Here is a 16,328-nt window from a genome sequence, read left to right on the forward strand (position 1 = left end):
GGCCCTGTGTGTTCCTTAGACTTGAGTATAAGTGACAATATAAACACAGCCATGTACATGGATCTACAGTAGTGCATTTTTCTGTTTATGCCACATATTTCACTTAAAGTGAGCCACATGTTTAATGTGATGGGGCTTTAATACTTTGAGCCTAAAGTGCTGAATTTCCTGACTTCATTTTAAATATCCAGATCAACCCATTTTAAAAATTAGGTTTATTTTGTGCCATGTTTACAAATGTATTAAAGCCATCAAGAGTTTTTATATTTGCACTAGAGAAAATGCTAATGATCACAGTGGTTTTAGCAGCAGCCAAGTATAAAAGTTGTAACTAAGAGGGATTAGCAGTTACCAGGACTTGCAGAACAGGGATTCAGATGTGCAAAGGTTCACATTTTAGAAGGCAGCTGCTTTGGCTGGTTGGTTGTTTTAGGCAAAATGGAAATGGTATGGATTGTCACATCCTGGAATAGCAAAATAGCCTGAACACTGAAGATTTCTGAAACTTTGGTAGACGAAAATGTGAGGAGAAAAGTCTCTCTTTGGACTCCAAGGGCACTGAAAGATGTCCCAAGGTCTGGCTCCTACTGGATGAGGAACCTAAAGATAGGAAGGGTACAGGGGTGTCAGCTGTCTATTCGTACACTATTTCTCTCATTTGTGCCTTTTCTTTTCCTTCCTCTCAGTGTTGCTAACAACCATAAGCAGAATTTGATGACGGTGGCAAACCTTGGCGTGGTGTTTGGACCCACCCTGCTGCGGCCTCAGGAAGAAACAGTAGCAGCCATCATGGATATCAAATTTCAGAACATTGTCATTGAGATCCTAATAGAAAATCATGAAAAGGTAATATATAATTGGTCGCTGTGAGTGAAGAGTTTACCTTGGAGGAAGCTGAGTTGGAACTGGCATTCAGGGTTAACTCGGGTTCCCACTGAAGTTGCTGATAGTGGTGGTGATGGTGCTGATGATAATCATCTCATGATGACAGCAGTGGCAACAATGGTTATGAGGACAACAATAGTGGTTATGGTTGCGACAGTGTTGGGCAACACTTATTGAGCATTTATTCTGTACCAGGAACTGTGCTAGGCACTTTATGTATGTTGTCCTTTTATCCTAACTACAATCTGATGAAGAAGGTACTATTATGAACCTCATTTTGAAAATGCCCTTTGCCCATTTTTTTTACTTGGCTGTCCTCTTATGAATTTGTAAGAGTTTTTTTTATATTAGGGATAGTAAACTATTTTTATTTGCGTTGCAAGTATTTTTCCTAATCTGTACTTTGCCTTTTGGTTTTATAAATGGTGTATTTTTTCAGTGTGTATGTGTGTGTGTGGTCTGTCTTTCCCTTTAGGGCGCTGGAGTTTCTGTTCTTTCTTAAGAAGATCTCCTTCACCCCATATAATGAAGTGTGTCAACACAGAGCTGCTCTTACAAAACTGGGGTAGGGGACATGAAGCTTCACCCATCTGTCCCATCCCAGCTCCTAGTAGCAAATCCCTATGAAGCTTCTCAGAACTTGTAGGGTCCCTTAGGGTACAATTTGATAGCCACAGCTCTGGGATCTAATAAAAAATGCTGGTCCTCCTAAATAAAATCTTTACCTAGAATGGTGGATTAATTGTGCTGCAAAATAAGTCTAGAATCTGACCACTTCTCACCACCTGCCCTGATAACACTCTAACATAAGCTACCATCATCTCTGGTCTGGAATTTTACAAGAGCCTCTAATTTGTTTCCCTGCTCCCGCCCTTGTCCTATCTATTCTGATATCAGCCACCAAAGTGACATTTTTTTTTTTGCTGAGGATTTACCCTGAGCTAACATCTGTGCCCGTCTTCTTCTGTTTTGTATGTGGGTCGCTGCCACAGGATGGCCTCCAGTGAGTGGTGTAGGTCCACACCTGGGAACCAAATCTGGGCCACCGAAGCGGAGCACACCGAACTTAACGATTAGGCCCTGAGATTTTTTAAATATTGAGTCAGATCGTGTCAGTTGTCTGCTAAGAACCATCCAATGGCTTCCCATTTCATTGAGTGGAAGGCAGAGCCTTCCAAGAGCCTAGAAGGTCCCACATGGTCTCTGCTCTCCCCACTGTTACTCACCTCATCTCATTTCGTACTGCCTCTCTTTTATTTCACTTCTGCAGCCACCTTGACTGCCTTGCTGTTCTTGCACACACCACACATTCCTGCCGCAAGGCCTTTGCAGTTGCTGTTCCTGGTACACTCTTCCTCTGTATAACTACATAGCATGTTTCCTCACCTCTTTCAGGCCTTCTAAGTGAGGCCTACCTCGATCTTCCGTTTAAAATTGCCGATAGTCCCGTCCTCCAGCACTCCCCCTCCCCTTGACCCTGCTTTCTCTCTCTCTCCATAGCACTTACCACTTTCTAGCATATTGTATAATTTACTTATTAATTAGATCTGTTGCCTTTCTGACCTCCACTTGAGTGTATGCTTCACGAGAGCAGGGACTTTTGTCTGTTCTGTTTCCTGCTTTCTCCCAGGCACTCAGTAGGCAGTCAGTACATGTGTGTTGGATGAATGAATGGGCTCTTCTGGTAGCTAGCCTCCAAAATGACTCCCAGTACCCTTGTCTCCTGGTATTCACTCCCTTGTGTAGTCCCCTTCAACTGTGAATAGGGGATCCCAATGTGATCAATAGGAATTGGTCAGTAGGAAAATGATCCCAGTGTGATCAATAGGATATTGCAAAGTAATAGAGTGTAACTTTGGACACGAGTCATAAAAGACTTTGCAGCATTTTCCTTGGTTTCTGGGTTTGCTTGCTCTGAGGGAAGCAAGCTACCATGTTCTGAGGGTAGTCACACAGCTTTGTGGGGAGCAAGTGAGGCTTCCTGCCAACAACCAGACTGACTTGCCAGCCATGTGAGTGAGCCACTTTGGAAGTGAATCCTCCAGCCCTGGTCAAGCCATCAGATGATGCAGCCCCGACTGACATCTTGAGTGCAACCTCGGAAGAAACCCTGAGTCAGAACCACCAAGCTAAAAGCTAAGCCTCTCCTGAATTCCTGACCCACAGAGACTGGGAAAGATAATAAATGCTTTAAGGCACCAAGTTTTTGGGGTAATTTGTTATAGGGCATTAATAACTACTCAAGAACCTTTGAATATAAACTTTCAAAAAAGAACAGAGGTACCCTGCTAAGTTATTTAAGCAGCATAGCCCGCTCTTACATGGTTAATAAAGAGATATATAAATCAAGTGATTTATTTGAAGAAATTATCTTCTATCAAGAACTTTGGACCTTTATCCAACCACCTCCCTCGGATATAGTAAATCAGGTATAGGAGAATTTTATGTTACATGAGGAACTTGTGAAAAAAGAATGTAATCAAATAGCAGTTAATTATGTGGTTTCTAAAGACAAACCACTTGGATTCAAATCTGCTACCTCTTATTAGCTGTGTGTCTGTGAGCAGATTACTTAACCTCTCTATGCTCATAAAAGTACTTTCAGTACTGTCTAACTGCTGTAAAAAACAACCCAAGAAGATCACTGACTTAGGACAACAGGAGTTTATCTCTTACTCACTGTGGGCATTCTGTGGGTGGCTTCCTGTGTGGTCATTCAGCAACCCAGCTTCCTTCCATCTTGTGGCTCTGCCTTCTGCTCTGCAGATTTCTGCAATCAGCCAGTTGATGGGGGAAATGAGAGAGCATGGAAGATTGGGTAAGATTGTATGGGTCAAGCCTAGAAGATGCTTTCCTTATTTTTTTCCACATTCCATTGGCCAGAACTTAGTCACAAGGCCACATCTAACTGCAGGTAAGGCTGGGAAAGCAACCTAACTGTGTACTCAGAGGAAAGAGAAGCAAATTGGATGACCAAATAGCCAGTGTGCCACGTTCCTTCAATTGTGTCTGTTGTGAGGATTAAATAAGGTGATTTATGTAAAGTACTTAGCTAAGAATCTGGTATGTAGTAAGATTCAGTAACTGTAAGCCATTGTTTTTAGCAGTCTCAACAGAATTCTCTGAAAATAGAGCTCAAGTCCATGTCTGAATATCATATGTGCCCCACTCCCCAAATAGTACTTTTATAACTTAATCTTAAATAAAATAATGTTAAATGTTGAGACAGATCTCTAAGCTGTAAGCAGTTTGATTATGTTTCATGTCCCTAAAGGGCATACTCAAACTTACAGCAGGCAGTATCTAATGGTTTTTGAACTATAACTGTTTTTGGTGTCCTTGGGCCTTCAAGGCCAGAAAACATATTTGAAAGCAGCATGATAGAAAAAAAGACCGGATGCTGCTAATAACAATATTGAAACTTGTGTAAACAAGCAGCCATCCTGCCTTGAGCACAAAGTATAGAAATAGAAATGAAATATGAATTGCATGGCCAGGCCTGTAAGTATACAGGCAAGAACTGTTGAAAATACTCATCTGGTTGGTAGATTATAAATTATATTACTCTCTGCTGTGTGTTTGGTGAGGTGCATATTAAAAGAGTATTACAGTGCTTCGTTATGTGTTCTTTTTTGTTAGTCTGTGCCAGAGAGTGGGATGAATCACATTGAGATTTATATTCTTGTGGGAGCCGATGAAAGAGTGTGAGTGAAAACATTCCTGGGATGAAGGCTGCATCAGAGTGTATGTCTCCAGTCCTGAGGGAGCTAGTGTACCACCTTGATAGAGGTTTTTAATTTGGAGTCCATGATGGGCCCAGGTTATGTGCAAAACCCTTGTATATGTACATTATTTCGGAGAGAAAGTCCTTAATGTTCATTAGGTTTGCCTTTCTGGTAAAAACAGCTTAGAATAAGGGAGTTGGACTCCTTTTTATTTTTATTTTTTTAATTTTTATTTTTTATTTTTTTTGTGAGGAAGATCAGCCCTGAGCTAACATCCATGCTAATCCTCCCCTTTTTGCTGAGGAAGACTGGCTCTGTGCTAACATCTATTGCCAATCCTCCTCCTTTTTTTCCCCAAAGCCCCAGTAGATAGTTGTATGTCATAGGTGCACATCCTTCTAGTTGCTGTATGTGGGACGCGGCCTCAGCGTGGCTGGAGAAGCAGTGCGTGGTGCGCGCCCGGGATCCGAACCCGGGCCGCCAATAGCGGAGCATGCACGCTTAACCGCTAAGCCACTGGGGCCGGCCCTTGACTCCTTTTTAAATGGAGCTTCAGGCCTGGTCTGCTATAAAGTGAGCAGAGACTGCCTTAGCCTCCTTCGGAAGCCTGTGATGTTCGCCTCACAGGCATCCTAAGCATCCATATCCGTGCTCTGGCTCCTGACTTTCTGGAGAGAATGCTTTGGATCTCCTATCAATAAAACTTAACTTTAGCCGTCAAATCCAGAGCATTTTTATGTCCTCAGGTGAATATTGTCAGAGACTTGTTCTTTAAAATCCACAATATTAAGATCTTAGGTGACAATATTTAATGAGCATTCCCTTGGCCTTGGCTGTAGTTTTCCAGAGACATGTACATACAAGTGTCCTGGAGTGACTGCTTTCCTAGCTTTAGTGTCAGAAGCTGGACAAAATCCTGAAACCCTACTTGAAGAAATGCTTTCCAACAGCATGTTTTCAAGCTGTTCCCCCACATGAAACATGTGATAGCATATGCCCTCTTGCTTGAAACAAGCCCTAATACAGGCCTTAAATGTATGTCCCCTACAGTTACTGGCATAATAGTCTCTCATGTTGTTAAGAACATTTTATATAAGGGGTTTACTTTGTGCCTTGGAGTAAAATTGGGAGGGATCTAGAAATAAATAGACGATGGTACTGAAAGAGGGTGTAGAAACCCAGGCATCTAGCCCTTAAAGCCACTCAGAAAGAGAGCAAGGGAGAGAGAGGAAACCATATAAGATGCCTGTTTTGGTTATCTAGTGCTGCCTGACAAATCATCTCCAAACCTAGTGACTAAAACAGCAATGACTTTTTTTGCTCACAATTCTGTGGGTCAGAAATTTTGGGAGGAGTCCCATATGGTATCAACTAGGGTGGTTTGACTGCGGGTGGAGGATCCAAGATGGCCTTACTCCACATATCTGGGACCTGATACTAGCTGTTGGCTGGGACACCTTGATCCTCCTCCACATGGCCTCTCTCTCCATGAGATCTCTCATCATTCAGTAGTCTAGGCCATACTTCCAAGAGGGCAGACACAGAAGCCACAAGGCCAGGCATTTGTGACAACATGGATGGACATTGAGGGTATAATGCAAAGTGAAATAAGTCAGAGGGAGAAGGTCAAATACCGTATGATTTCCTTCATTAAGTAGTAGATAATAACAACAACAAACAAACACACAGAGACAGAGATTGGATTGGTGGTTACCAGAGGGGAAGGGGGGAGGGAGGAGGGTGAAAGGGATAATTCGGTACATGTGTATGGTGATGGATTGTAATTAGTATTTTGGTGGTGAACATCATGTAATCTATGCAGAAATAGAAGTATAATGATGTACACCTGAAATTTTTACAATGTTATAAACCAATGTTACTGCAATAAACAAAAAAGTAAAAAAAAAAAAAGACCTAGGCCTGGAGAAAACAAAGTGTCCCTTCAGCTACATTCTGTTGGTCAAAGCAAGTTACAAGTCCAGCTGAATTGAAGGTGCTGGAAAGGATGGGAGGAACAATGTGCACATAAAGGCGTGGAAGGAATCGTTGGCCGCCATCTCTGCAGACGATCTACCATAACGCTCACTCCCCATCACTGGCAGGCTTGCATGTAGTTCCTATTGGAGAAGGCTTTGCTTTCTTATTAGCGGCTTGTGCTGAACACAGGCAACTCCTCAGTATTTCTTATAGGAAGTGCTCTTCTGTTTCTCCTCAGCATTGCCGGTTTTTGTACAACCAGGGACACCATTCATTTGGTGGTAGTGACAAGTTCAGTCCTCACATACCCTTTGTAAGCGTCAGCATGGAGAGCTAACTCATCAGTATCTGAAACTGGAAGAACATCTTTGTCTTTAAAATTGACATTTAAGAGAGAGAGAGAGAGGGAATACTTTCCAGCCAGAAATTTCAGTTTCTTTTACCTGATGAAACACCTTTTTTCAAGAGAAGGGAAAACACTTCTGTGTTTTAACTGGGTGAAGCATATGGTCTCCTCTCTCTCTCTCCCTCTCTCTCTCCCTCTCTCTCTCTCCCTCTCTCTCGCTCTCTCTCTCTCATCTCCTCTCTCCTTGTTTAATAAGAATTAACACTAGGCATTCAGCCCAAGGGTTATAAATGAGGATGAACTCCTTTTTGTTGTCATCAGCACATCCTCACACCCTCAAGATGGCAGCTGTTTGTCCAGAAACATCCCCTGCTGAGCATCTCTTTTCACAGAGAACCCACTTCTATCTCTGTCATCAGAGCCTTAGTGATGTGTTTCACACAGATCTTCAGTTTGGTCATATTAAGCACGTTAACCATATACTTACCCTGTCAATGATGCTCCGGAAACTCGGTCCTTCACCTCCTCTGGCAGACCCTGGGAGGGAAGCAATATTTGGAACAGTTGTAGGAAATAAACATCCCGGAGTAAGTGGAGGCAAAGAGGAAGGAGCCAGAAGATGTGTTATTATGTTTGGGGGCTCATGGTGGTTTTTCTTTTTTTGTGTTGGTAATACGTACTGATTTATTTATTTACTCAGTTAAAGGTAATGGATCTTTTTAATGTACGTAGTCTGGAAGTAATAATAATAATAATGATTGCAGTAGCTAACTTTTACTTATAGCTTGTTGTTCACAAGATATTGGGCTAAGCAGCTTTATATCCATCATAGCATTTAATTTTCATAGCAACACTATAAGGTCAATATTTTTAGCCCTATTTTACAAATTATGAACCTGAAGTGCAGAGTTTTAAGAAACAGCTTGTTAGGAGGGGAACAAGGACTGAACTTAGGACCACTTTCACAAGCCAAGCTATTAAAATGTGCTCTAGTTAACCTCTATTCAATGCAATAAAGGTTTATTGAGCATCTACAGTTGGCTGAAGATAAATAAGATGGGACCTTTTTTCCAAGGCTCTCCTGTTTTATCAGGTATAACTAACCATGATACAATGCGCTGTCACATTCAGTAAGATGAATGAAGTGTATGGCACCTCTGACGAGAAATTTCTTTCTTTCTTTCTTTTTTTTTTTTTTTGGTGAGGAAGATTAGCCCTGAGCTAACATCTGTTGCCAATCCTCCTCTTTTTGCTGAGGAAGATTGGCCCTGGGCTAACATCCATGCCCATCTTCCTCTATTTTTATGTAGGACGCCTGCCACAGCGTGGCCTGACAAGCAGTACATAGGTCCGCACCCAGCGGACCTGCGAACCCCGGGCTGCCTGAAGCGGAGTGCGTAAACTTAACCACTATGCCACCGGGTCAGCCCTGAGGAAAAATAATTTAATTCTGCTTGTATTGGGCTCTGACAGATAAATAGATGTTTTCTAGGCAGAAAAGAGGGGAGACAGGAGGGACAGCCTTCCTGGGGAACATTAATCAATTAATCAACATTAATCAGTTTGCCCATTTAAAATGACATGGTTGTGAAAGAACTATGGATTACATGTTAGTAGGTGGTGGGAGATGATGCCACACAGTTGGATTTAGCCCATTTGTCAAGGGTCTTGAAAGTTATAGAAAAGGGTTTGCATTTGCTCCTAAAAAATGGGAGCTGTCAGAGGTTTCCAAGTAGAGGGGTGAAATGATTATATCAGCTCTTTAGAAACACATCCCAGGAAGCTGAACCAAATTGTACTCTGTTGATATCAAAATCACTCATTAAATAAATACTAAACCATAGAGTTGACCATACTCTTGTAAACTTGTGGCTTATTCAGAGAGTGTAACTTTTGACCTAAAGCCTTTACTTATTATAAGGTAGAGTAAGATCCTAATGGCTTTTATTTGGTTCTTCTTCCCAGTCTTCCTAAAGACAAATACTAGCTCATGGCATCATTTCCCATCAATGAGTCCATACCCTGGACTCTACTTGGATTATATGAGAGCAAAAGAAGAATAGACTTGAGAGTCTGGCTCTTTTTACCTGTAGTCGAGTTTCAGGGTTGAAAGTTCAAAGGGCCAAGATTTTGGCTTCTTCCATGCTTGTTTTTACCTTTAGGGTAATGATTAATTATTTAAAATTACTGTTTCTGTATAGACACAGTCTTTCCCAGCTTATCACTCTGAGCCTTAAAACATCAAGTAGGCCAATACTTGGGGTTATAGTGGAAGTTACCAATATTTATATGCTTCTAGTTAAGATTTTAAAACAAAATATTGACTGCTGCCATTGTCCAAGATACTCCAAAGCCCAGAAGTTCTGCTTTTTCTTTCAAGGTTTTCCTTTTATTTATTTTTTTAAAGGCTAACTTGCCAATGACGTTGCAAAATTTAGATGTCTAGGAAGAACAACTATATCAAGAAAACCGACCGCCTTCTTTGCATGGTTTTGGTTAAACATGAAATGTCATGGGGCCGGCCCAGTGGTGCAAGTGGTTAAGTGCGCGCACTCCGCTTCGGCGGCCCGGGGTTCGCGGGTTCGGATCCCAGGCGCACACCAACGCACCGCTTGTTAAGCCATGCTGTGGCAGCATCCCATATAAAAAGTAGAGGAAGGTGGACACAGATGTTAGCCTAGGGCCAATTTTCCTCAAGAAAAAAGGGGATGATTGGCATAGGATGTTAGGTCAGGGCTAGTCCTCCTCACACACAAAAAAAAAAACATGAAATGTCAGGCTAATAACGTGTGTGTGTCTATCTTACAACTTACTGTTAAGTTCCAACATATAATAGTAGCATTGGACCTGCCTGTTCTGTAATAGTCCATGATATTTCTTTTGGCTGTGGCGCTCGAGTTTCTGCACATAAAGCAGGCCGTGGGTGTGCACATGTGCCTGTGCACCACGTGCTTTTGTCAGCATTGCCACTTTTAATGCCTCTGGATGTTTTTCAAAATAAGTTATCGTGATTCTTTTTCCACTCCATCAGTTTGCTTTGAAAGAGATAGGAGTGTTGATCTTTGAGCTGTTAATTCTTGGAAATGCCTAAAGATCAGTGCCCCTTTTTAACATATGTTAACTTTTAAGCTTACATGTCAAGGAGAAGAGCTAGTAACTGTGACTGACCCAACTTAACACCTAGTATTAGCACTAAATCCTGAGCAGCCTTGCGTTCCCATTAAAATGGTAGTGTCTTCAGTGCACTTATCTCGATTGATTTGAGTTGATTTGGCCTACCAAACTGCCTTGATCTGCTTTTACCGAAATGGTGGCACTGAAATCCATTGCACTAGTGTTGGGGTTCGTGCACAAAATGTACATCAATTAATAAAATGCAATTGATTTGAACAGTTTCTGGCAACCGAGAAGTGTTGGGCAGGTGTATTTTATTACCTTGATATTTCAAGTAGCTATTGATGTGCAAAATTAATAATAATAATAATGAATATGATGATGATGATGTGTGCCTGGATGTTTTGCTATGCTGCGATAGTCCCTGGTACTGTTGCCTACTTGGGAAGCTAATCTTGTATCTTATGGTCATGGCTTTTTTCATTTGTTCATTGATTTTTGTTTTTTGTTATCTTTCCTTCCATTGGTTCCCGACTACACTCTTTTTGGTCCTGTCCTTGTTGCGTTTAGAAGTAAGCTAGATTTACTTGTATGCTGGACTGGGATGCTACTGCCACAGGCCTTTTTTCGGTGTCAAGTGCTATGCAAGTTATTCTTCATTAATGTGGTAAGGTTGTGGATCTGAACATGTATATCCCCCCTAATAAGCCCTAGATAAACCAGTAATTTGGTTTGACATTGAATTGTGAAGCTCCTAAATGTTGCTCAAATAAAGGTGGAGTTCTGTTATGTTTTAATCTATTCTCTGTAAGCAAAGATAACAGGAAATAGGATCTTTCCGGAGATAGGAAAAATCACAGCATCCCGTGGATTACCCAGGCCATCTATATATTCCCTCAGTTACTAAATGAAATTGGTTCCTTTTGAGGGATTTTTAATAAAACTCCCCAAACTACTTTCCAAATTGTTGATCCCTCTGCCAAAATGCTGATATCAACAGGCCATCAGACTTCCAGCTGTCCTTAAAAGCCCTCTACATAGCTGCAGCCTCTGCATTTGGCTTCTTAAGTGTTACAGTAAATGAGCCCAGTGAAGACTTGCCTGGCTTTCCACTGGAAAGGCGCTGGGTTTATGGCTTTCCTGTGCTAAGCAGTCCCACTCCACAGTCTGTCCTGAGGAAGAGCGGGCAGCGTGTGAGCCACACTCGGTAGTTCTAGCCCTCCACTCCCAAAGCAGACACTCCTCAGATGAAACAAGCCATACTTGTTAATTACCCCTTATTACTTGGGACCCTGATGCATTAGTGTCTCAAGAAAATACTCAGACTCTTCTCTCCTAGAAGTCTTTCTGTTTTGCTTTGTAATCCCCAGGCCTCTGGCATTGATTTATTGTCTCAGAGCTACTTTGCAGTTACAGACCAGGAACTCTTCATCATGACCTGATTTTCCTCCCATAAAAATCACAGCACATAATAAAGAGTACACCACACGCATTACAGGGAGGCTCCTAATCCTTGTAAATTGCAGAAGCATGTGACGGATGGGATTAGAAAAGGTGTAAAAATATGTATGTAACATGGCTAAGAACAAATTCCTCAAGTATCAGTGGTCTGCAATGTCAAGACGGGCCCAAAGGGGGGCCAGTGAAATTCGAATTTTATAAACAACTCAAGGGAAAAAGAGCAGCAAATTCTAACATTGCTGTAAGCAGTTAAGATCAATGTTTTGCAAAGAGCGGTAATTAAATTTGCACTTATAAATTAAATCTTTGCGTCCTGACTGCAAATAATTCATTGTTGAGTCTCCAGTTATTTCCCTTCTTATACTTTTTTATTGAATGCAGTAATGTCTCTTGAACACTGAGTATCAAACTGGGTTAGGTGCTTCAGTCCTCACCGTAGTCCTGGGAGTTTTTTTTACAGATGATGCATCTGAAAGTCAGTTACACGACTTTCTCAAAGTCACAGACCTAGTAAGTGACTCAAATCACATCTGTTGGACTCTAAAACTTATGATCTTTTCATTTTGTCCTCTGTCTCTCAAATTAATAATACGTGTAAAGACCACAGTTGGTTAAGATCAGACAGTCAAGTGTCCCAGTCCAGCTGCACTCACCTATGTGACCTGGGATAAACCAGTTAGTCTCAATAAGTCTCAATTCCTTGCCTACAAAATGGCAAGAATAATAGTACCTCCCTTATAGGGTTATTGTGAGTAAAATAATGAGATAATCCATGTAAATAACTTAGCATGATAAGCACTCCACAAATTTTGGGTATTTTGATTGTCATTCAAACCACCACCACCTCCTGTCCATTCTTTGCCAGGTTCTCTGCTGAGCATTTTATGTGATTATCTTTTCAGTAGCTCTGCAAGGCAGGTATTAGATCCCCATTTGCACAAGGGAAACAGGCTCAGAGGGGTTAAGGCTCTTGCCCAAGTTGAACCCAAATCTGTCTAGCTCCAAAGCCTGTTGCTTTTTTAGCCATATAATGACTGTAAATTCCTTTCCTACATTTTTTGTGGTGCTATGGCAATGATGCCGATGTCAGTGATGGTGAGGTCAGTGTAGCTGTAGGTGTTGCCCACTGAGTAAGCAGCAGAACCAGGGCTGAGCCCGGGTCTATGTGACCGCAGAAGCCAGGCCGCCCCTGACCACTCTGCTGTGTGGCTTAAGGGGAAACAGTAGCTTGGTATTTATGGGTTGGCTAATTCCACTTATGAGAAGCTTGAAATTGGTGATACTTGGAAGAGTTATCCAGAGTTATATTTTTATTTTACAGTCTTATTCCCCAGTAGCTTCCAGAAGGCTTATAGTCTTCCCAATAACTTTTATTTCTAAGGCATTCCTGATTAAGTCAGAATTAGTTTGTAAGTTCAGACAGAATTAACGGGGCACTTGGGGTACAGAATAAATCTCTCCTTTTTGTGTTAATTTGGAAAGTGTGAAATGAGTAGATTGTTCCAGCCACATGGTAGAGCTCCATAAATCCATTGCTCATAGATTATATGAGCTCACACTTCCACCATTCAGCAGAGTCATTTGTACAATGATTCTTCTCAACAGAATGAAGGAAACTTTATTTGATTCTCTTGAAATCATCTCTTCCGAATGAAATAGGGTTGGAATAACCAACAAAATTGTGAATAATTCAGATTCTGATCATAATTTCAACTAGAGCTTTTAGCACAGAGGCAAACTCTTGGCCTAGCCAGGAGGTGGCCAGACAATAAGCAGCCTTTAAACAACTTTCACGTGTTCAAGTTTCAGAGTTAAATGAACAACAGTAATTTGGGGACTGAATTCCCAGACTCCTTAATGAAGGTTTGTGTCATCTGCTCTGACTTGGTCTGATTTACAAAAGTGCCCTTGTACCTCGGAAAAACATATGGAATAATAGTGATGATAGTCCCGTGTCCAGCACTTTACATTTTGCAGTGTGCTCACTTGCACGATATTGCATTTGATCCTGAGAACAGCCCTGTCAGAGCTCTTCAGAAGCCTGGGCCCAGCCTGCAGTGAGACCCAAAGAACTGGCCTTCGGGACTAGAGCTCTCATCCATGGCAAAAATCTCCTTCTCCTGGAACTGATTCTATATGCTCAACTAACTTTTCTTTTAGAGAAAGGAGCCAATGTGCAGAATGAAATTCGCTCATATGTTCCCACTGTCCCATATGTCCCCAGTGTTTACTACAGTTTTTAGGCAAGAGTAAATGCTCCCATTTTTGGTGACAGTTGAAATTAAAATGTGTATACGTTATCTTTGTTCCCATTGTAGTTAGGCAAGGACCTCGTTCTCAGTTACTCATTAGGAAAAGAGAGACAAAACTTGGAGGGCAGATATAAGGAGGTGGAGGGTAGAGGCCTATCTCTAAATCTGAATTCATTTTCAAATGTTTTCAGCTAGGGATTGCTGAACGTGCTGTACCTAAGGCCAGAAGGGTGCTAAGAGACACCATTATTTGTTGAAATCCATACTTGTGGGTTTGGAGGCACTGGCTTCTGTAGTGAAGATTGGCTGGAAAAGATGAGCTGAATGAATAATGACTGCTGAGGAAGTGGAGACTGCAGATGCTAGAAACTGCAGCCATAGCGTTCCAGTCCCAGCCCCTCTCCTGCTTAGCTGTGTGGCAGGTCAGGAAATCTCACTGTGGAATTGTCACCCTACCGACTGTATGCTGAGTTGACCTATGGCTTGGAGATAAGTCATGTAAAGTACCCAGCACAGTGCCTAGCAGGTGCAGATACTCATATATGAGAGCAAAGTCCAAATATCAATGGTAATGGTGCACAGTTAGATTGTCACTGGGGAGCAGCCATGGCTCAGCATTGTTGGGGACAAAGTAAAGGGGGGTGACAGCTTCTCAGAGGCTGTGGTCCTTAAGCTCGACAACAACCAGAGTTTCTGTCTCCTTCCCTTGTAGATACTCAAAAGGAGCCTGGACACATGTGTAGCACTGATACTTATTTTTAGGGGTGCCAGCTCCTCTGGAAGCCAGGAGGTTTTTGTTGTTTTTGCTTTAAGTCCCCTTCTCTCCTTACCCCCTTGCCCCATTTGAACTCAGCTGTGTAGTGATTCAGTTTATTTTGTTGAAAATTCAGTCCCCTAGGGAAAATATGATAATGCTGTCTCCAGACAGCTGTGTTTGGGAGCGAGACTGACTTAACCAGCTGGCTGGCATCGTTGGATCCCAAGGACCTGCCAACTCATGGAGAACAGCTGTTTTGGCTGAAATTCTTATCATTCTTATGACTTTGCTTCCTATATATCAGCTTCTGAGTTCTGCTTTTAAACACACGCACAAAGGAGAGAGGGCCATGAAAAGGACTCTGATGTGTCTAGGACCACCCACAGTTGAAGGGAACAAGGTGCCACCACTGTCCTCTTGCTACTCATGATTGTTGGGAAAGAGAAAATCCAGGAGGAGGCTAGCTCCAAAGAGTAAAAAATGATAATGATTGGATCAGTAAATATTGATACCCTCATATAGTGGGGGTGTTACGCAACCATTAAGAATCATGTTTGAAGATTTTTTAGGGAAGGGGAAAATGTTACAATATAATGTTATGCAAAATGTGTGGGGTACAAAACTGTATAAAGCATATAATCCCAATTATGGAAAAGTGTTTTAACATTAAATGAGATAACTCATACAAAGCGCTTAACCTGGTGCCTAGTGTGGCAAATACTCAGGAAATCACAGCTACTGGATGTAAACTGTAACCACGGGGAACGTGTTTGCCTCATGCACTGTTATACCCAGATTGCTTGGTAAAAAGTAGATGCTCAAAAGATCTTTTGATTGTTATTATTATATGCATTTAAAAAGGAATCGCGAAAATCTAAGGACATAGGTTTCTCTGTTATCATCTATAATTGTGGCGGTTTACCGCTCTGCCTCAGTTCTTCATTAGACGTGGTGAGGACAGTAGACAAAAAGATGAGAGTTGTCATGATTTTTGTCTATCATTTTCTTCTCATTTTTTACCCTGGACTTTTTATTTTAATAAAAGCTTCAAAGAAAAAAGTTCAAAAGAAAATAAAACTCAAATCTTAATAGTGGTTATCTCTAAATAGTGGAATTGAGCAAGGTTTTTATTTTCTTCTTGATGTTTTTCTACATTTTCCAAGTTGTCTGTAGTATTTATATGTTACTTTTATCATCAAGTAGGGGAAAAACCATCTTTTTCCCCCCTTTTAAATAAGAAAAAGAACGCTCAGCATCAAAGATGACACAGAGCTGCTGAACTAAAAAGGATGCTCCGTCTGAGGATGATTGAAGCCTGGGAAACAGTGCCCTGCTCTGGGCTTCTTTATGGAATGTTTTAATGCATTTAATTGCACTAAATTAATAATGCGAAATGCACTTAGTGCATTCTTCCCAGTCGTTAAGAATTGGGAAATAGAACCAATGAGGAAAAGTAAAGGGATTTTGATTAATTGGTTTTGGATAAAGGTGGTCAAAATACTTTGTGCTGTTAACAGACAATGGCTTATATTTAGCACAGCTGCTTTCCATTTCCCCTGGAGAGAACAATAGAAAGAAGATCGGTGGAAATGGTAGCAGAAGGGGTTAGAAATGGGGGTGAACACACTCTGGGATATGCTTCCAAAGGAGAATTGTAAATGCCAGTTCCTAGAGATATTTAAAATAAAGTCCTGAGCAAATAAATGCTGGTGGTCTTTCCACATCTTTTTCTTGCTGGTTGGTAGACACCACCAAACTTTCAGTGTACCGGTTCGGGCCTGTGCTTTTTCCCCACGTGTAACCTTCTCATG

The 16,328-nt window shown here is 41.5% G+C and overlaps 1 protein-coding gene across 4 annotated transcripts in view; it reads left to right on the plus strand.

Annotated features, from left to right (window-relative positions):
- The window catches only part of ARHGAP26 (Rho GTPase activating protein 26), a 419,023-nt gene that overhangs the window by 309,379 nt on the left and 93,316 nt on the right, over positions 1 to 16,328 (plus strand). For all 4 annotated transcript variants that reach the window (XM_058543030.1, XM_058543040.1, XM_058543051.1 and 1 more), the window contains exon 18: positions 687 to 846. In XM_058543030.1, the coding sequence (XP_058399013.1) occupies positions 687 to 846 (160 nt within the window). The remainder of the gene's footprint in view (positions 1 to 686; positions 847 to 16,328) is intronic.

Source organism: Diceros bicornis, chromosome 1 (assembly GCF_020826845.1).
Source record: "Diceros bicornis minor isolate mBicDic1 chromosome 1, mDicBic1.mat.cur, whole genome shotgun sequence".
In the NCBI taxonomy this organism is placed as follows: Eukaryota; Metazoa; Chordata; class Mammalia; order Perissodactyla; family Rhinocerotidae; genus Diceros; species Diceros bicornis.